General features: G+C 37.0%; 1 protein-coding gene across 8 annotated transcripts in view; it reads left to right on the top strand.

Moving 5' to 3' along the window:
• Positions 1–19,248, top strand: part of HMGN3 (high mobility group nucleosomal binding domain 3) — a 31,723-nt gene that overhangs the window by 1,742 nt on the left and 10,733 nt on the right. For all 8 annotated transcript variants that reach the window (XM_045867138.3, XM_045867136.3, XM_045867134.3 and 5 more), the window contains exon 2: positions 17,933–17,983. In XM_045867138.3, the coding sequence (XP_045723094.2) occupies positions 17,933–17,983 (51 nt within the window). The remainder of the gene's footprint in view (positions 1–17,932; positions 17,984–19,248) is intronic.

The following is a 19,248-nucleotide window of genomic DNA, read 5'->3' as shown; positions in this document are numbered from 1 at the left end:
ACGCCATTGAACTAGGGTTTGAATACCTGAGTTCCCCAACGTTTCACCAACCAATAAGCTAGTACCAAAGATTTAGTGGTGGGCGGGTCAAGTCGAATTTAGGAAATGCAAAGAGATTAGGAACCTGAGAAGATGGATGGCATATTAGGAGTGCTAATACTTGGGATTCATTATTTAAATTTGTTTATGAAAATACTGCTTTCCAGGCCTGTTTTACTAGAACTAGGGTATTTAAAATGATACCACCATTTTCAACATTTATCTGAGGATTAATGACTACGTTGGGAATTCTAGTAGAGTCAAAAGAACCAGTCATCAAGAGATGAGTGATGGAGTGAATTTGTGCCATCCCTTTTCCTGAGAATTATTAGCAAATTTAAATGAACAGTAACTTAGATGTGCACAAACCTATTATTAGACCCTGATGTGCTGGAGTCCTTGTTGTTATTGAAGGGCCAGAGTTGGTGAAACCATTACTCTTACTTGCTCTCATTGTCCATCTCTCTTAAGGAAACAGGGGAAGGAAAGAACAGTACTGGCTTTTGGTTATTTTATTTCTCTGGAAGGCAGGGAGTTCCTGTGAAGAAGCTAGCCAGGCATCCTGGGACTAGGGGCAGACTTGCATACAAGCACCTGAGTGTCATCCCTCAGGACATCAGCATGTTCTTCAGAGATGGAAAACCTGACCTTGATTAATAGGAAGGCTTTTCATTTATACCTGGAGCCCAAAGTTGATACCTGGACAGAAGCAGCCACAAATTTAACATAGTTACCACGCCATCCTATCTATCAGTCACACCTTAGAGCTGCCTCATGGAATCCTGGAGGCCACTGGAGCTTACTGGTAAAGCCTGCCTAGATGCAAAGAAAAGACCTGAAGACAATCTGTGCCTAGCACGTCAAGAGCTATAAAGCTGGGGCACCTGCTAAAACATTTATATACTACTCCACGTTATTTTTCTTGACTAAAGGACTGCCTGTTTTACATTAAAATAAATTTTTTAAAAGTGCCCCCGGAATACTTTTTTGCCGTCTTGGCCCCCTTTTTTCAACTTTTTTCCAGAAATCAAGAAAAGTTATTTAATAAACACCTGTTTAGGCTGTTCTGCAGAGTAAGATCTGGAATCCTAGCACTGCTTTAATGTCATGGGGATACATAGTTCACTCTCATGGAGCTTATATTCAATTCATTGAAGATGATAAGAGTAGCAGGCACAAAGCACTTGAGTAACATTAAGACTATATATATATATATATATATGTGGAATATACATATATATACACAATATATATGTATATATATTCCAGAATATACAGTTTAGGTATAGATTCTAAACGCTGTAGGACTTTTAGGAAAAGAAGGTTGAATTTGGGTGGATCTTGCAAGTGTAGGTAGGACTCAAATATATACAGAGAAAACCAGAGTCATTTTCTGTTATCAGGCATTTGAATGCCTCTTCTGATTGTATCTTAATATAAGCAGGCCTCAGTTAAACAACTTAAAGGCCATAATACCCACATTAATATAAAACGTTCTTTTATTAATCAACTCAGTTAAACAACTTAAAGGCCATAATACCCACATTAATATAAAATGTTCTTTTATTAATCATATCTTTGTTTTATCTCTATCTTTGTGTATGATAATTTTATTAAACCAAATGGTTTTTTTTATAACTGTAGTAGAATTTTTTGAAGCAATATGCACTCAACAGTAAGGAGTTCTTTAGTTAACATTAGATCTCTTTCTGAGTTTGCTAAATTTGAAAAAAGTTCAGTTTCCAGTATTTATTACCTAATGGGTGATGGGCCACCCACCACTTTTTAGTAGAGAGTGGGATAGCAGGGAAAATGATAATATGCATGAATGCAGGTGGTGCTGAGATCATGAGTGACTGAGTTCTAGACTGTTCTGGTCAGACAGCCATGAATGCCTGCTGTGGTCACATTATTATGTGATGATATGATGTTCTACAAAGAGAGATCAGCCAGTGAGGCCTAGAGTCATGGTCCTGGCATGATTAGCAACAGCAAACACATTTTCACATCTTTTTTTTTTTTTTTTTTTTTTAATTTTTCCAGTACCTCATCACTGGAACTATTGGAAATGTCTAGTGTATCACATCAGAAATACACTAATGAGGCAATTTTCCATGAATTTGGGGTGTAAACATTAGTGTCTCTTTACACTCAAAGGCTTAAGGAAGAAAAGGCTGTCTGCCTCTTTGAAATTTGAAATTAGGTTTTATCTCTTAAAGTGGAGAGGCCTAGTAGTTCTGGACTGGGCACAAGGGATGCTTAACTAACAATATTCAAGGTTTCTGATTAATGTTTCAAAAGAATATCACATGTCATAACACCAGAGACAGACTCTATAAATGAAAATACAGATGGATGTGACTTCATGACTTCACGACTTCAGTATGACAAAAACCCATTGTTAACAAAATCTAGAAACTTAGGAAAAACTGGGAAAAAGTATTTGTATCACATATCACTGAAAAAAGTTTGCTATTTTAAAAAGATAGAGTCTCACATGTCCTTATGGAAAAGATGTATATCCTTATAAGAAAATAGCAGACTCAAATAGATGAAGTGTTCAGTTTTGCTAGAGATCAAAGAAATGTATATTATTAAGAATAAGGAGATGTGATTTTTTAAAGCCAATTTGGTAAAAAATATTGGAAGTATCACTGCCAAGTGCTGAATGATACTGACACCCCATAGCAACAATCAAGCAGTGTGGATGGGAGTACAATTTCACTCTAAAAAAAAAAAGGCCTTATTTGAGTATGATCTACTTACCATAATGTCCATTCATCTATTCAAAGTGTGCAAATCAGTAATTTTAAGTAAATTTATAGAGCTATGTAACATTACCATAATTACCATTTCCATCACTCTGAAAAGGTTTCTCGAGTTGTTTGCATCCAGTCTCTGCTCCCATCCCAGTTCCAGGCAACCACTAATCTCCTGACTCTATAGATTTGCCTTTTCTGGAAATTTTACATAAAAGGAATCAAAGAGTACACAGCCTTTTGTGTCTGGTTTCTTTCAGCATAATGTTTTTGAGGTCCATACATGCTGTAGCATGAATCAGTACTACTTTCTTTTCTGTTGCCCAATGATATTCCATCGTTTATCCTTTCACAAATGGGTGGACATTTGGATTGTTCTGGTTTTCAGTTATTATGAATAATGATGCCATGAATATTGATCTGTAAGTCTTTCATGGGCATATTTTCATTTTTCTTGGGAAGTTTCCTAACCATAGAACTGGTGGGCGGTATGACAGTCTGTTTTTAACATTTTAAGAAACTTTCAAACTATTTTCCAAAGTGATTGTACATACCATCAGTGGATGAGGGTTCCAGTGTCTCTACATCTTTGCTCATACCTGGTATTGTCACTTCTTATGCTTATAGCCATTCTAATAAATTTAATTTACATTTCCATAATAACTAATGACGAGCATCTTTTCATGTGCTTACTAGCATAATGTATCTCTTAGGTGAAATGTCTATTCAGATATTTTGCCCATATTTTAACTAGGTTTTTAGTCTTACTGAGTTGTTAGAGTTCTGTAAATACTCCAAATACAAGTCCTTTATTAGCTGTATGGTTTGTAGATACTTTCTTCCAGTCTGTGACTTTGTAAAATAATTTGTCTTAATGATGTCTTTTGAAAAACAGAAGTTTATTTATTTTGATAAAATCTATTTAGCATCACATCTAATAAATCTTTGCCTAATCCAGAGTCAAAAATATTTTCTCTTAGAAGTTTTATAGTTTTCACTCTTATATTTAGTTCTGTGATCCACTTTGAGTTAATATTGAATCTAGTGTGAGATAGGGTTTAAATTCACTCTGTCTCATTGGTTTTTTTGGTTGTTTTTTTTGTATGTTGTTAGCCAGTTTTCCCAATACCAATTGTTGAAAGACCATCCTTTTCCCACTAAATTGCTTAGGTACCTTTGTGGAAAACCAATTCCATCATAAATGTAAAGGTTTCTTTCTGGGTTCTCAGTTATGTTCCATTGTCTATAAGTCTGCCCTTATGTCAGTACCACATTATCATGATTATTATGGTTTTATAGTAAGATCTGAATTCTGGTACTATCAGTCCTCTACTTTGTTCTTCTTTTTCAAAATTCTTTTGTCTATTATGTTCTTTGCAATTCCATATAAATTTTAGAATCAGCTTATAAACTTCTACAAAACACCTCCCATAATTTTAATAGGGATTGAATTGAATCTATAAATCAATTTAGGATGAATAACCTTCTTAACCATATTGAGTTTTCTAGTATGAATATGAAAGGGCCTAACTACATGTAGTATGCTATCCATAAATGCTTGCTGAGTTTAATTGAGTTAATATTGATATGGTACCTATGTTTGAGTAAAGGCTCCAAAATGACAGGCTTGTACATTTTATTCATTGATTCACTTATTTCATGTTAAATAAACATTTATTGAGCATCACCTTTATGCAAAGCACCATCATGTTGGGAAAATAAGTGAATTGGGTTTTTTCCCAACCCTCTTTGAGGTGAATAAGTAAATGCCCTCATTTTTAAGGATCTTTTAGTCTGATAGGGTAGGTAATAGACATATGTAAGTACTTATAATTCATGGCAAAAAATGATAATGAGCCACAAGAAAGGCTATGAGAGTTCAAAGGTTTAGCCAGACCACATGTCTGAAGAAAAAACACTGACAAGAAGTTGTTTGGTTAAAAGGGCTGGAGGTTATAGCTTTTTTTTAAATCTCAGGAGGATCAGTGCTAGTTTGTTATTAAAGGTGATCTGTCATTGGTCTTTTCTGTGAAGTCTTGCTTTCTTTGAAGTATAAGGAAGTTAAATTCAAGCCTGTTAGCAGTTGAGATTACATTGTGTGCAGTAACTGCCCTCCCTCATTAGTAAAGATTAAGTGACTTCATGGCCTTTATGCCTTTCTTTTAACCACCGTCTTGTATTTTAAAGGTGGTTGTCTGACAAGCACCATGTTTCTAAATTAGCACACGTTATTTAATTACCTAATTTGGAATTAACTTCATAATCGTCCTAATTTGACTTGACCATGAGATGGTTCTGATGGTTCTAATATCCCATGCCCCTAGCGCAGGTAGTAGAACTATTTGTTGAACAAGTGCACAAGTGAATCATTTTCAAGGGAAGAAAGGAGTAAGTTGAATTATTTCATATACGTGGTGAGGAGGTAGCCTGGTATGGTTCTGACGTGTATTGTTTACTAGCTGTATGATTTAGGGAACATTGCTTAACTCCTTCCTAAACTTTGAAATTCCTAATTCTCTAGGACTCAGTTTTCTTGTCTGTGAAACAGGGATACAAATATGTTCTACCTCATTGGGTTGTTGGGGGAATTAAATGAGATGGTGAATGCAAAGTACTTAGCATAACACCTGGTGTGTGTAAAACAGTCAATGGATGTTCCTTATTGCAAAAATGATATTTTCAATTATTCAGAGAACTGCAGTGAAATAGGCTTATGATAAGCCCCATGCTTCCTTTTTGTAGGAGGACAAATGGCACACACAGTGGATGGGGAGCAGGTAGATCTCACCCTGCATGTTTAATTAACTGCAGTTCTAGAAGTAGATGTTCAACACACAGATAACAAATGCAGTGTTTTTGAAGGAACATAAGCTTTAACCTGGTGCATTTTTACATGGTTGGTTTTTCTCAAAGAAAAAAATATATTTAAAAATATCTCCATATAACATTAAAATTCCCTTGGCAAATCAGTTATCAAGTGATCCTCTTTTCCTGTATTTTCCACCTAAAACACTGCTTTGTTTACACCAAAGTTAAATATATTCCACTTTCCTGCAGGGTACAATTTGGAAATGGTGACTGAAATAAAAACCATTTTAGCTGTCTGCTTTCACAGTACCTAGTATGTTGAAATATGATGTTAGTCTCCTGAGTAATTTAAAAATCAGTGTTGAAGATAACAAACCAAATCAAAATGTTGAATTCCTTTTTCACTGGCTGCTTATTTTTTGCCTATTTCACTGTCTTCTTAGAAGAGTTCAGTCACATCAAGTATTGGTTCCTTGAGTCCTGTATTACTATATCTTGTGGACACATCCAGAAAACAGGGCCATTTAGACGTGGCAAAGGCAAATACATATTTGATCACACATAAAGTAAATGATACACATATTCAGAAGTAGGGAAACAGGAAAAACGGTTTTAAATTTCAAAATTGGTTGCAAAATTTAATACTTTAAGGGAAACCTATCAGTAACAACATATAAATATATTTATTACTATTAAAATTTAAATAGCTACCATTTATTGAATGCCTGGATGTACCAGACCTTAGGTATTATATGCTTTGTATTCATTAGGCATCTTATTTTAAACCAAAGTATGTGAAGCTATTAGGAACAAACATATAGGGGAACTATTATGGTGTAATTTCATATTATTTCATGTTTTTTTCTCATAACAGTTATATGAGGCTATTCTCATCTCACAGATACGATAATGACAGCCACGATAAATAACATTTAGATGGCTTCCTATAACTCAGGCACTGTCTGAGCACTTTGCATTAATGAACAAAATCCTCTCAACCACCCAGTAAGGTATATGTACTCTTCAAACTGCCATCTTAAAGAAGGCCCCAGTGATAAGAAATGGCCCAGCTGGGACTGCAGTCCTGGCAGTCTGGCTCCAGAGCCTGTGGTTTTAACTGCCAAGCCCTACGGCTTTTCTCATACACACAAGAGAATATTAGGATTTAGTAAGATGAAGGAATTCCCCGCAGGTCACGCAGCGAGGAGGTAATAGAACCAGGAATTCTAAGCCAACCTCTTTTACCCAAGAATTTTGCTCTTAACTATTATACCACAGTACTTCCCATAAATGTTTATTTCTGAGAACCTCATGTATTTTTACTCAAACTAAAATGCCCAGTGAATGAAACAAGGAAGAATCAAGAGTTATATAAATACGCGAGTGTTCATTTGATTAAATGTTGTCTTTATTAAGACCTAGGCTGATGCCTTTTTTTTCTAGGTCCAGTCCAACTTACCCAAGTCATCACTCTCTGTGATCATGCCCTAAGGTTGGTGTCAGGGTCCAGGCATCTGCTCCATTGGAGAGGCACATTGCCATGAAGCCTTCTGGGTATTTCAGTTAACTAATGGATCGTAGGGTCATATACAAAATACGTATATGCACAATGTCCTCACCTAAGTATTGATATCTTTGAGTATCGAGAGTCTAAGACTCAATTATTTTCTCCAGTTACCATAAACTGCTGGATTTACTATTTCCAAGATATATTGTGTTCATTAATTTGTTCTATAGAGAATAACAGGGATACTCCCCTGTGATCAGAAACACGTAAGTACCCTGGCATAGTATATAATATATTGAGAGGTTGTAATGTAAATATTATGTTACCTGACGTCATTTAAAAAAATGAGCAGGTGCTTTTGTTTTTAGAACTCTTCAAATAAGAATAAGAATAAAAGCTTTATAATTTAGAAAATCTTTTGGACCTAGGACTGAATTTATTTCAGGTTCTGGATTACCAAGATTAATGTTTAATTACAAAAGTTATTTATTTATTTTTTTTTAAAGATTTTATTTATTTATTCATGAGAGACACAGAGAGAGGCAGAGGGAGAAGCAGGCTCCCAAGGAGCAGGGAGCCCGATGTGGGACTCGATCCCAGGACGCTGGGATCATGACCTGAGCCGAAGGCAGACACTTAACCATCTGAGCCACCCAGGCGCCCCTACAAAAGTTATTTTTAAGAGGTATACTGTAAGGTGATTTTATTTTAAAATTATATTTTGATTATTCTGACCCCATGCAAAGATAAATGCGAAGTCTACCCTGAGAAGTGTTGGGTTTCTTATTTATTTTTATTTTCTCTCTTTCTCTTTCTTTTTTTTCTTTTTGGGTATAAGCTGTGTTTTTTTTACAATACTGGACAGAATTAGTTAAATTCTACTTTGTGGGAAGTCATGAGTATTAAGCATGGTGTATGTGGGAGATAAACATACCAAAGATTTGAGGTGATCAAAATGTGAAGTTTGAAGACTCCTTCTGAAGTTCTATATGTGTTCCATGGAATACATTTTTTAAAACTATATTCTTTCTACTTCTCATTGCTTTCCTTTACCTCCTCTTAATTACAATTTTTAATTTTTTTTTTAATTTTTTTATTTATTTGAGAGAGAGAGAATGAGAGAGAGCACATGAGAGGGGGGAGGGTTGGAGGGAGAAGCAGACTCCCTGCAGAGCAGGGAGCCCGATGCGGGACTCGATCCAGGGACTCCAGGATCATGACCTGAGCCGAAGGCAGTCGCTTAACCAACTGAGCCACCCCGGCGCCCACAATTTTTAATTTTTTTATCCCCCTTTTTGTGGTCACATGTCAATCACATCAGACCTCACTGAATATCAGTTTTGCAAAAATGCAGGGAACATCATAACTGTGTTTACCATTTGCTAGAAATTAATTCATATCTGGGCAAATAGGAAAACAGAGTAACCATCTGGAAAGATCCCTGGTATAAAAGTTGGAAAACTTGGATCTAGTGTGGACTCCACCTCCTCTTTAGGGGAAAGTCACCTGACCTCTTTGAACTTTTATTCTTTGTCTGTAAAATGGGAATGTTAATTAAGGTCACCCATGTATATTCCTATGCTGTTGAGAGGACCAAATACAACAAGTAAAAGTCATTGAAAAATGTCAAGCGCTATAAAAACTAATAGAAATTATTTGGTGTTTTGTCTTTAGTTTTAATAGTAAGGTGAAAATACTTTTATCTATGTGACCATTCAGAAACCCAGAATGGTACTTTTGTGCATCTCAACATAGAGTATTTTTAATGGGGAATTGTTTATTATTCCAAGAGGCTCACCAATGAGGGGGGATAGGAAACATTCCACTGCATATTATATGCTCTTCCACTTGATCTACATATTAAAATATTTCCCAGTCGGGAAACCTTTTGCTCTTCTAGCATCCTAGATGTGCAGCCAATTTTGAAATTCAGAAAACTAACACAAACCACTCTGAGAGGTGTAGTGCTTAAGAGAATGAACTCTGAGACAGCCTACCTGGCTCTGAATCCTAGGTCTCCCCTTACCGGCAAGATTACCAGCTAGGTAATCTTGAGCAAATTACTTAACCTCTCTGGTCTCAATTCCTCATTTATAAAACAGACATGATGCTACTTTACCAACTTCACAGGATTGTGGTGAGGATTAAAAATTTAGATCATTGCCTTGCACGTAAGTGCAATATATACATTATTTATTATTATTATTATTATTATTATTATTATTATTATTATTACTTAGGATCCATTGTTTTGTCCTTTTCCAAGACCCCAGTACCTATAGGCATCCCTATAATATACACAGTGACACTTCTGTAGTGTGATTAATAAGTACACGAGCAGCTAAGTAAGTCAGGAAAATGAGATCTTCAGGCCCATCATCTTTCAGTTGTACTTGTGAAGAAACTCGGGCAGAGGGAAGTGAGATGTGAGCCAGACCGGAATTCAGGCTTCTGACTTCAGCCAGGTGCTTTCCCTTCTGTACAAAACCACTCACACGAAAAACGTAACTCAGGTGGAAGAGGCAATTCAGACCAAAGAGATGTGTGAAATGTTTAACGTTTATTTCATATTAAACTTCCATTATTGCATTATATATATTTACGCTAATAAAATTTCACCGAACATCCTAGAACATGGCTTTTTCTTTTACTTTTTGTTACCTTTTATACCTGAATACAATGTGAGATATTTTCCCTAAAGGTATCCCTCAGGAAAAAAAGGTAGTTTCTGTTTATTTCAGTTCATCCAGTCTTTTACAACAGCGTTTTTAACTCAATTACTTTTATCTCTAACAACAAAATAACATTGTGGGAAGACATACTAGCCTGACGTGACCTCAGTAAATGAATTTGGGTTTATAGAAGTTGATGAAATTAATAGACATAAGCAAGGAAGGAGGTAGCAGAGGAATTTAACATTAGTTTGATTATTAACCCTCTTAACGTGATCTCTCAATTCTAAGTATTGGGTTTTTAAAGATTATTTTAAAAAGTAATGCAGTATTGGAGGATCCCAAACAGATCTACAGAATGAATGAAAAACAACCATGCTAATGTTAAATAATGATCCAGGTGGCTTAAATAAAAATTTAAATGTGTCTGTTTCATGTGTCCATTTCATGTGTCATGGAATATTTGAATTTAAGAGAACTACCTGTTATTTAGAAAACCTCAAGAATTTTATGGGTAGGGGTGCCTGGGTGGCTCAGTCGTTAAGTGTCTGCCTTCAGCTCAGGTCATGATCCCAGTGTCCTGGATCGAGCCCCGCATCGGGCTCCCTGCTCCGAGGGAAGCCTGCTTCTCCCTCTCCCACTCCCACTGCTTGTGTTCCCTCTCTCGCTGTGTTTCTCTCTGTCAAATAAATAAATAAAATCTTAAAAAAAAAAGAATTTCATGGGCAGTGCCCCCATTTGGGGTGGAAATTAACACTGTGTTAATCAAATAGTTGAGTTATATATTCATTTTAGCAGAAGAGCAGCAGAGTTCGTTATATGCACATTTCTCTGGGTGGGTTATTTGGATATTTCCTCTGCTAGCCAGCTCACTCTTAGACTGCTTCTTTTCTCCAGCCTTGGATTTGTAACAGAAAATGTAAATTAATTTTTAAAGAAATTTTAAATAATAATGAAGAGGCTTAAAAAATATTGGCGATCAAGTTAGAGAAGAATCACCTCAAAGTAATGCATTCCCCAGGTTAAAAGAAGTAATTATTGGTTTATGTGCATTGTTGTATCTGCTCCCAGCTTTCCCACATTAGCATGGACAACCCAGGAGTTGAGACTGGATTTGTTCTATGGCTGCTGGAAAATGGTTACTTGAATTTCATACATACTCTAGGCTCTCAAGTAATTCACTTAACTTACAAAGCAATATCCCTGTCACTTAAAATCTTAGAAGAAAATCTCTAAGGGCTGACACTTACCAATAAAGAATTTTTGGATCTTTAATATAAGGCCCTGCACTTGTTGCAAGAATCCTGAGCCTTCCCCTTTCTTGTCTTGTGTGGCTTAGAACGATGGCGCAAGCCAGGTACTAGCCTTACATGTCCCAGCTGTCGGCCACACGGTCAGTGTCTTTCTCTGCACTGATAATCCACAGGCTCATGCCCTTTGAATTGTTCCCAAGCAACTCTTGAAGGGTATAAGGACTTTCCCATCCTCTCTGATATCTTCCTGAGTTTGGAGGGAGAAAATCTGGTGTAACACCACCACTACCCTGGTGTGCCCCTCTATCTGGTGGTAACTGCTCTTTACTGGAAGACAATCAGGCAGTTTTTCCTGTTGACTCCTTATGGATCATCTGTGGAATAAAAATTCCAAGTTTCTTTTCTTGGTTTCCTGATAAGGACTTCTGGTTTGTTTAGTCTTCAGGAGAATGGTTGTGTCCCCTTAGTACATTTTTGCGTCCTCATGTGCAGGGCTCAGGCATGTCTGTGTAGGGAAAGAATGGGGATGGTACAGTTGGTCAGCTGCTGAAGGAATCCAGCCTTCCCCTGTCAGCTCTCCTCCTACACTAGCCCAAGGAGTGTTCGCATTCATGGGGTCTTGCTCTTGGCTTAACCATCTTGCCCACTCCAGTGCCTTCCTGTGAACCCAGTTGAAGCAATTATGAATATGTCTTGAACAGAAAAGAAAGAGGCAGTATATAAACCAGATTTATAAGTCACTTAAGAAGTGCAGAAAATGCTGTGGATAAACCTAGTCATGAATTTGTGTTAGGGCACAGTTAAACTAGACTTGATGGAACAAGTTTGCTTCTAGTCTTTTTTTTCCTCAACATTGCTAATATTTTTATTTGGAAAAAATTTAAATACAGAAAAATCCAGAAAATAATATAACATATTCATTTACCCACCTCTCAAATTTCACAAATTTTAATGTTATCATTTTGCTTCAGATATTTTTTAAATAAAATAAAATGTTACAGATAAAGTTGAAGTTTCCTTAGAAACATCCCCTTGTTCCCATCCCTTATCAGCCTCCCTAGAGGTAACCATTATCATGAATTTGTTGTGTATCCTTCCAGTCCATGATTTTATACTTTTATGAAATGTGTGTCATATATAAATCCTTAATATTGATTTGTGCATGTTTTAAAATTTGTAGAAGTGGAATCATATACATATATTATTCGGTTTTTCTCCTTCTGTCACTTGACATTAAAATGGATGAGTATTATTTGTTTAGGTATATTGTGATTACTAATGTATTTGGACTTTTTCTAAGGACTTATTTTATGGTTTTTATTTATTATTTGTCCTTTTCTTTCCTCAATTTTTTGTTAAAATGTGCTTTATTCCACTCCTCCTGATTTGGAAGTTTATAGATTCTGTTCCTTACGTTAAAAATTTTAAGGGCTATCTTTAAATTTTATTTTATTTATTTTTTTTAAAGATTTTATTTATATATTTGACAGAGACACAGTGAAAGAGGGAACACAAGCAGGGGGAGTGGGAAGGGGAGAAGCAGGCTTCCCGCGGAGCAGGGAGCCCGATGCGGGGCTCGATCCCAGGACCCTGAGATCATGACCTGAGCCGAAGGCAGGTGCTTAACGACTGAGCCACTCAGGCGCCCCTTTAAATTTTATTTTAACAAAGTCTAAAATGATTCTGTGTCTGTATCATCCTCAGAACAAAACCAGGACTCTAGCATGCTTTAACTTCTCATCTATTCATTCTGCTCTCATTTTTTGTGGTTATTATGGTCTAGAACTATGCTGTTCAGTATGGTAGCCACTAGCTACATGAGGCAGTTAAGCACTCTTTAAAAAAAAAAATGAGCTGAATTTTTTAAATTTCAATTTTGATCAATTTAAATTCAAAAACTTGTATTAGATTAAGTTATTGAAAAAATTTAAATACGTTTGGAACAACCTGGATATGTGAAACTACTATAAACTTTATGAACTCTAAATATAGATCAGGTACTCCGGTGAAAACCTAGCATTTGAGTGGAGATGTGCTTATGTTAAGTGTAAAGTACATGCTGCATTTTGAAGATTTAGTATCAGAAAGCTTTGTAAAATACCTCAATAATTTGTAAATTGGTAACACATTGAAATGATACAATTTTAGATAGATTCAGTTAAATATTAAAATTAATTTCATCTGTTTCTTCATACTTTTTTAATGTGGCTATTAGAAAATCCGGAATTACATGTTATATTTCTATAGGACAGCACTGGTCTAGGATTTCTATTGAAGCTTTTTTAAACACAAAAAAAATAGGTATTATCTACAAGTAATAGTTAATTAGATTTACCAGTATTTCATACTTAATTCATATATACTTTGCTTCCATCTGAATTCATTTTTATAATTGCTAAATTTGATCCATTAGTAACAGGTCCTCATTGAAAGGAAGGTTCTATTGATGGTTAACTGTCTTAAGTATCTGTATTCTGAGATATCTTTATTTTTCGTTCATTCTTAAATGATAGCTGGGTATAAGGTTCTAGGTTGATAGTTACCATCAACTACTTGAACATTACTCCATATTTCTTATATTTGTAGTTGCTGGTGAGAAGTAATTCTTCGTAGATAATCCATCTTTTAACTGATAATTTCTAAGATTTTTCTCACTTTACTATAGTTTTACTACTTCATGTTTCATTGTATTTATTTGTTTTGTTTCCAGTTTGTTCCTTGGCATAAGCTTTCAATCTGGAGACTCATGACTTCAATTTGGGAAAATTCTCAGCCACCATATCTTTGCCTTGCTACTAGTACCTCTGTTCCTGGCTTCTGAATTGTCTGTTAGGTATATGTGGAGCCTCTCAATTAACCGTGTCTGCTAACCTCTCTTGCATAGTGTTCATTACTTTATTGCTCTTTGTTGCACTCTGAGCTAATTACTCAGCAGTCTATGATAGTTTATTATTTCTTCTGTCCCTGGTCTAGAGCTTATGTTTTGAGGGTTTTTTCTTTTTTATTTCAATGAGCCTACTTTTATTTTCAGAATCTGTAATTCAAACAAGTTCAACTACCTGTTGATTTTTGCCAAAGTTCATGCCTTCGTGGCCGATTCTCTGTCCCCATCTGGTCACCAGGTGTTCAGTGATCCACCTTCCTGCTGATTTGCCCTCAGATCAGCTCTCAGTGGTACTCCAGACTTCTAGAATCCCTGCTGTGCCTTCCATCTGGCCACCATGTTTGTCTGCCACCCCCCTCCTGGCTCTCAATTCACTACCCTTGCCACTCAGGTACTGAAGTAGCCTCATGTATGTGAATGAGACCTTTTTGTTTGACTATGGTTCTCTACCCTCTTGACCATTCTGGATTCAAACTGGATTAGCACAAGCCTGCTCTGTCCTGGGAAGTGAGACGAGAACCCTTCTGCCTTGGAATTCCTCACACTCACCTCATCCTTCCCATCAGCCCGCTAGAAGGTTGAAGGACGTCTGAGATCATCAGTGTACACCCCCAATGCCCATTTCCCCCTTTGTCTTTATTCCTCACAATCTCTTGGGACAAAAACTTTGGGCTTCTGTTTCAATCCCTTCATACCATACCCTCCTTCCTGTCCCCAGCCTCATGGCTAAGTGTTAAAGGTGGACAGGGTGTGTGATAAGACAGTCTGAAATGGTAAGTCCTTCTGAAATTACTCTATGTTACCCTGTTCAAAAACAGATGACAAGGTTACAGGGAATCTGGATGTGTTCACCTTTAAGGTTCTGTTGAATATAATTGGACATTTGATAATTTAAAGACTCATTAAGATACATATTTCGTTGCATAACATCTGTATAACAATTCACTGTCTATAAAATGCTCTAACATCTCACTTGGTCTTAAGCATGATGCTTGGGAGTTCAATGTCATTATCATCTGTCATTCACGGATGAAGAGACTCTAGGTAGAGAGCCAGCATTCAAGCCCTTGTCCTGACCTGCATTCATGCTACAGTACCACACTGATCCCAGGGTAAAGATCATTTGGCTTGTTTCTAAATTTGTTATGTGCTTGTTAATAGAAAGCCCTTATGGAGAGATTGCCAGAGAAACCAGCTTTGCCTTGAGTTGTAACTCTTCACATTTCCACTCTTACATTCATTCATCTGAAGCCATTAACATTTTCAGTTATACCTGTTTTTTGTGTGTGTGGCATCTTTCCAGGTTTCTTTTTTTTTTTTTCCAGTTATTTGCATTTGACTTAGGTCAGTGTTTAGAAAGTGATCCCCCAATCATATTGCTGTCAATAATGCACTGCATAGAAGAATATTGGAAATTATGTCATTAACATCCATTTTTAACTTTTTTAACGTCAGTTAACATCAGAATAACTGTGTGCTACTTCTTTAAATGCCTACCAGTTACAGGTGGAGGATACCCCAGACTGAACTGGGGTACCAACTGGCCTAACAGGTGTGAATGAGAGCCCAGCACTTCTTTTTTTTTTTTTAAAGAATTTTTTTTTTATTTATTCATTTGAGACAGAGAGATACAGAGAGAGAGAGTAGGAGCAGTGGGGAGAGGCAGAGGGAGAGTGAGAAGCAGACTCCCCGCTAAGCAGGGAGCCTGATGAGGGGCTCGATCCCAGGACCTGGAGATCATGACCTGAGCTGAAGGCAGAAGCTTAACGACTGAGCCACCCAGGCGCCCCCGAGAGCCCAGCACTTCTTGACAGAGGATCTCATTTGTGGCCAGAGGGTCGAGTTTGTAGCATAGAATTGAGCAAAGTCAAATGGTCCATACATGGACTGTCTTCATATGCTCACACTTTGTAAGGTTTTGCTCTCTCCAACTTGCCCGGCTGGTATAGCAAGATCTGTGAATTAGAAATTCCTGTGCAAGAGAGTGGGGAACAGAAAAGAGAAGCTCTGTTTCCCTTCATGATAGAGAAGGTATCAGGGAAGAGGGGAAAATGGTTGGTTCATTTGGTAAACAAGAACTCCATCATGAGAAGCGCCTGGGCAGCTCAGTTGGTTAAGTGTCTGACTCTTGGTTTTGGCTCAGGTCATGATATTTGGGTCGTGAGATCGAGTCCTGCCTCCAGCTCCCTGCTTGTCTGCTTGTCTCCATCTCCCTCTGCTCCTCCCCTCGCTTGTGTGGGTGCACTCTCTCTCTCTCTCTCTCAAATAAATAAATCTGGAAGGAAGGGAGGGAGGGAAGGAGGAAGGAAGGAAAAAAGAACAGAACTCCATGCATGTCTCCATCTTCTCTGCTCCTCCCCTCGCTTGTGCGGGTGCGTGCGCTCTCTCTCTCTCTCTCTCTCAAATAAATAAATCAGGAAGGACGGGTGGGAGGGAGGAAGGGAGGAAGGAAGGAAGGGAGGGAAAGAAGAAAAGAAAAGAAAAGAACTCCATGCACATGCGAGGTTCTGGAGAGAGGTGAACTGACAGACTGTGGAGAGAGAGAGGCTGTGGACAGCCTCAGGGAGAACTGAAGGTTTACTAGGTCATCTGCCTTGAAGAAAAGCTATTGACTTTCCAAAAGACTTTATCTACTTCTGATCTATGTTTTACATGTTATTTTATAAACTGTTTTTTTTTTTAACTTAGCATTATCTTATGTGGACTTTCTATGTATTCACACAGCCTAACTATTTTTAATCCCATTGCATTAATAATTACATAGTTTACTTAAATATTTCTCTATTATTTACTAATCATGTGAGTGGTTTCCAGTTACTCCTTATTAAAAACGGTACAACTAAAACGGTATTTTTACAGTCTGTCTTTGAGTCCTGGTTCCAAAACTGGAATTACTGGATCATTATATGATTAGTCCTGTGTTTCTTTCTCAGATTGCCAGTTTGTTCTTTGAAAATATCATATTAATTTACAGCGTCACAAGGCCCACCAAACAGTGGGTTTTATTATCTTTAAAATTTTTTCCTCATTTTATCAGATGAGGCATTACCACATAGCCGTTTCATTTTGCTCAAGCCAAGCAGTATGCCAAATGTCAGTTTGCTATTTGTATTTTTTCTCCCAGAAACTCTATTCATATCTTCTGCCCACCTGTCATAGAGATTGGGTAATCACCTTCCACATTTATATGGTTTTAAAATATGTGAAATAGTTTAATTTTCTAATTAGCTCAATCGTTTTCATCTTATTTACTGCCTTTAGCCAGTAAAAATATATTGGGATCTGCAGTGTGTCACCTACATCTAAGGATATTTTTCCCTCAGTTGTATGTACTGTTGTACTTACATAAAGGAGTCAGATCTGAGCTGTCACCGGGGTGACAGGTGCTGCCCCAGGGGGTGGGTCAAAATCAGGAAACAGATCAGCTGGGGTGGCCTGGCGTTGGGCTGTCCGGCCAAGGCTGGGAGTTCAGTAGAGATGCTGGAGTTGATAAAGAATAATAATCCATGACACATTTGTCAAGTCATATCAAGAAGCGGGCTAGAAATCAAAGCGAGGCGAGTATGGGACAAAAATATGCTTTTGTGCTCAGGCTGAGCTTTCTTAGCCTCCTGCCCTCATCTTAGAGAAACAAAGTTCCTGGAACGTGTGGTGGTTCCTGGCACCGCTGCCCCTGGCCACTGAGTCTCTGTTCTTTAACTAGTGGTGGAATCATCAAAAATCAATGAAAATGACGTAGGGTGAGTGCACATTAAAAACAGGGGTTCATATCAGCTCTTGCACCACTCCTGTTTTAAGATTGGAGCAGTTGTGCAGATAAATGCTGTGTGTGTGTGTGCGCACGTGTGCATGTGTGTAAAATGTATCCTCTTACAAACTTAACTTTTTCTCCACAAAATATCTGTTGACTTATGTGGTTCTGTGAATTGAAATAGCTATTTTTTTTCAAATCTGCCTCAAATGTGTGCTTTCCCTTTTAAATACAATTCACTGAAATATTTTCTTTCTAGTCTCCGGAGAATACAGAGGGCAAGGATGGATCCAAAGTAACTAAACAGGAGGTAAGTGTATCTTTGACATCCTGTATTTAATTATTTTAACTGAAATTTTTAAATATTGCTAGGATTGTCTACATCTGAGTGAATGCAATTCTGAATAAGGTTGTTGAGACTACATAAACCAGAGATAAAAGTGTCACTGTGGAGTGTCTCTTGGCCTAGGTAAATTTCAGTTGGGTACAGTGGTGCAGCATTTTCCACTTACTATGTTGTTTATGTTTCTACCTGTCGGTCTTACTATCTCGTAAAGTGGATACTGAGAATTCCTTCTGGGCAAAGAGCGAGATAATAGGTAAATTCATCAAGGAGAACAAAGTCTGCCTTTCACAGCAAGGAAATGAAAGACTGTTGATTTAATAAATTCTCCGCTCCGATGAGTGAATTATAAATTCCTTTTTTTAATGCTGAATATTTCCTAAAAGGAGTCATCTCTAAAGTAAAAAACTGTGAAAAGACACACAGAATGTCAAAATATTAAAGTTTTTTTTTTAATCAGTAAAATTCTTAGGGCTTAGGATAGTTAATTAGGTAACAATTCAAAGAAACTGTGTATTAAAGGGTATGTGCTAAGGTGAGCGCTGTGAATTTTATAAGAATGATGAATCACAGACCTGTACCCCTGAAACAAATAATACATTATATATTAATTAAAAAAAAATGGACTCAAAAAAAAAATAAATAAAGTACAGAAACCTCCAAAAAGCTAAGAAATGGAGAGAGATGGTTGCATTTACCCACCGTGGTAATATGAACTTCTAAAAGGAGATGGATGAAAAAGTAGCAGATTAGATGCTAACTCTGATGACAGCCATTCACTTTTGCAGAGCTTCACAGTGTGTAAAAAAACTGCAGCTCTTACCCTTGAGCTTATAAACTAAAAGGGTCATGTGAAAGTCAGAAACAGTATCTGGTTATAGATTCTTTGGGTGATTCATACTGTGGTTTAATAATTCAGAGGAGTTTGTCATGATAGCAGAACCCCTCCACAAAATTTGTACAAGGGAATTTGTTCTGCCAAATGGAAAATCTTTAACAGAATCTATAACTAAATTAATTTAAAAGCAAAACAAACAAAACTGCCTGTAACCAAGGCCCCACCATCATTTCCAGCATTCAGTGTCTAACAGAGTTTGGGAGGTGAAGTTTGTGGTCCCCTGTCAAGTTACTAAACAAACACTAGAATCAACCAAAAAATGACAAATGCATGGATTTTCCTGAAAATGGCAAAATGTAATTTGTAGGACAGTTGGCTAAGTGTAACAAATCTT

Source organism: Mirounga angustirostris, unplaced genomic scaffold, assembly GCF_029215605.1.
Source record: "Mirounga angustirostris isolate CCGP_5_RB_7025 unplaced genomic scaffold, mMirAng1.0.hap1 SCAF_8, whole genome shotgun sequence".
Taxonomy (NCBI): domain Eukaryota; kingdom Metazoa; phylum Chordata; class Mammalia; order Carnivora; family Phocidae; genus Mirounga; species Mirounga angustirostris.
The sequence above is the reverse complement of the archived record's forward strand: the minus strand, read 5'-3'. Positions and strand labels throughout refer to the sequence as shown.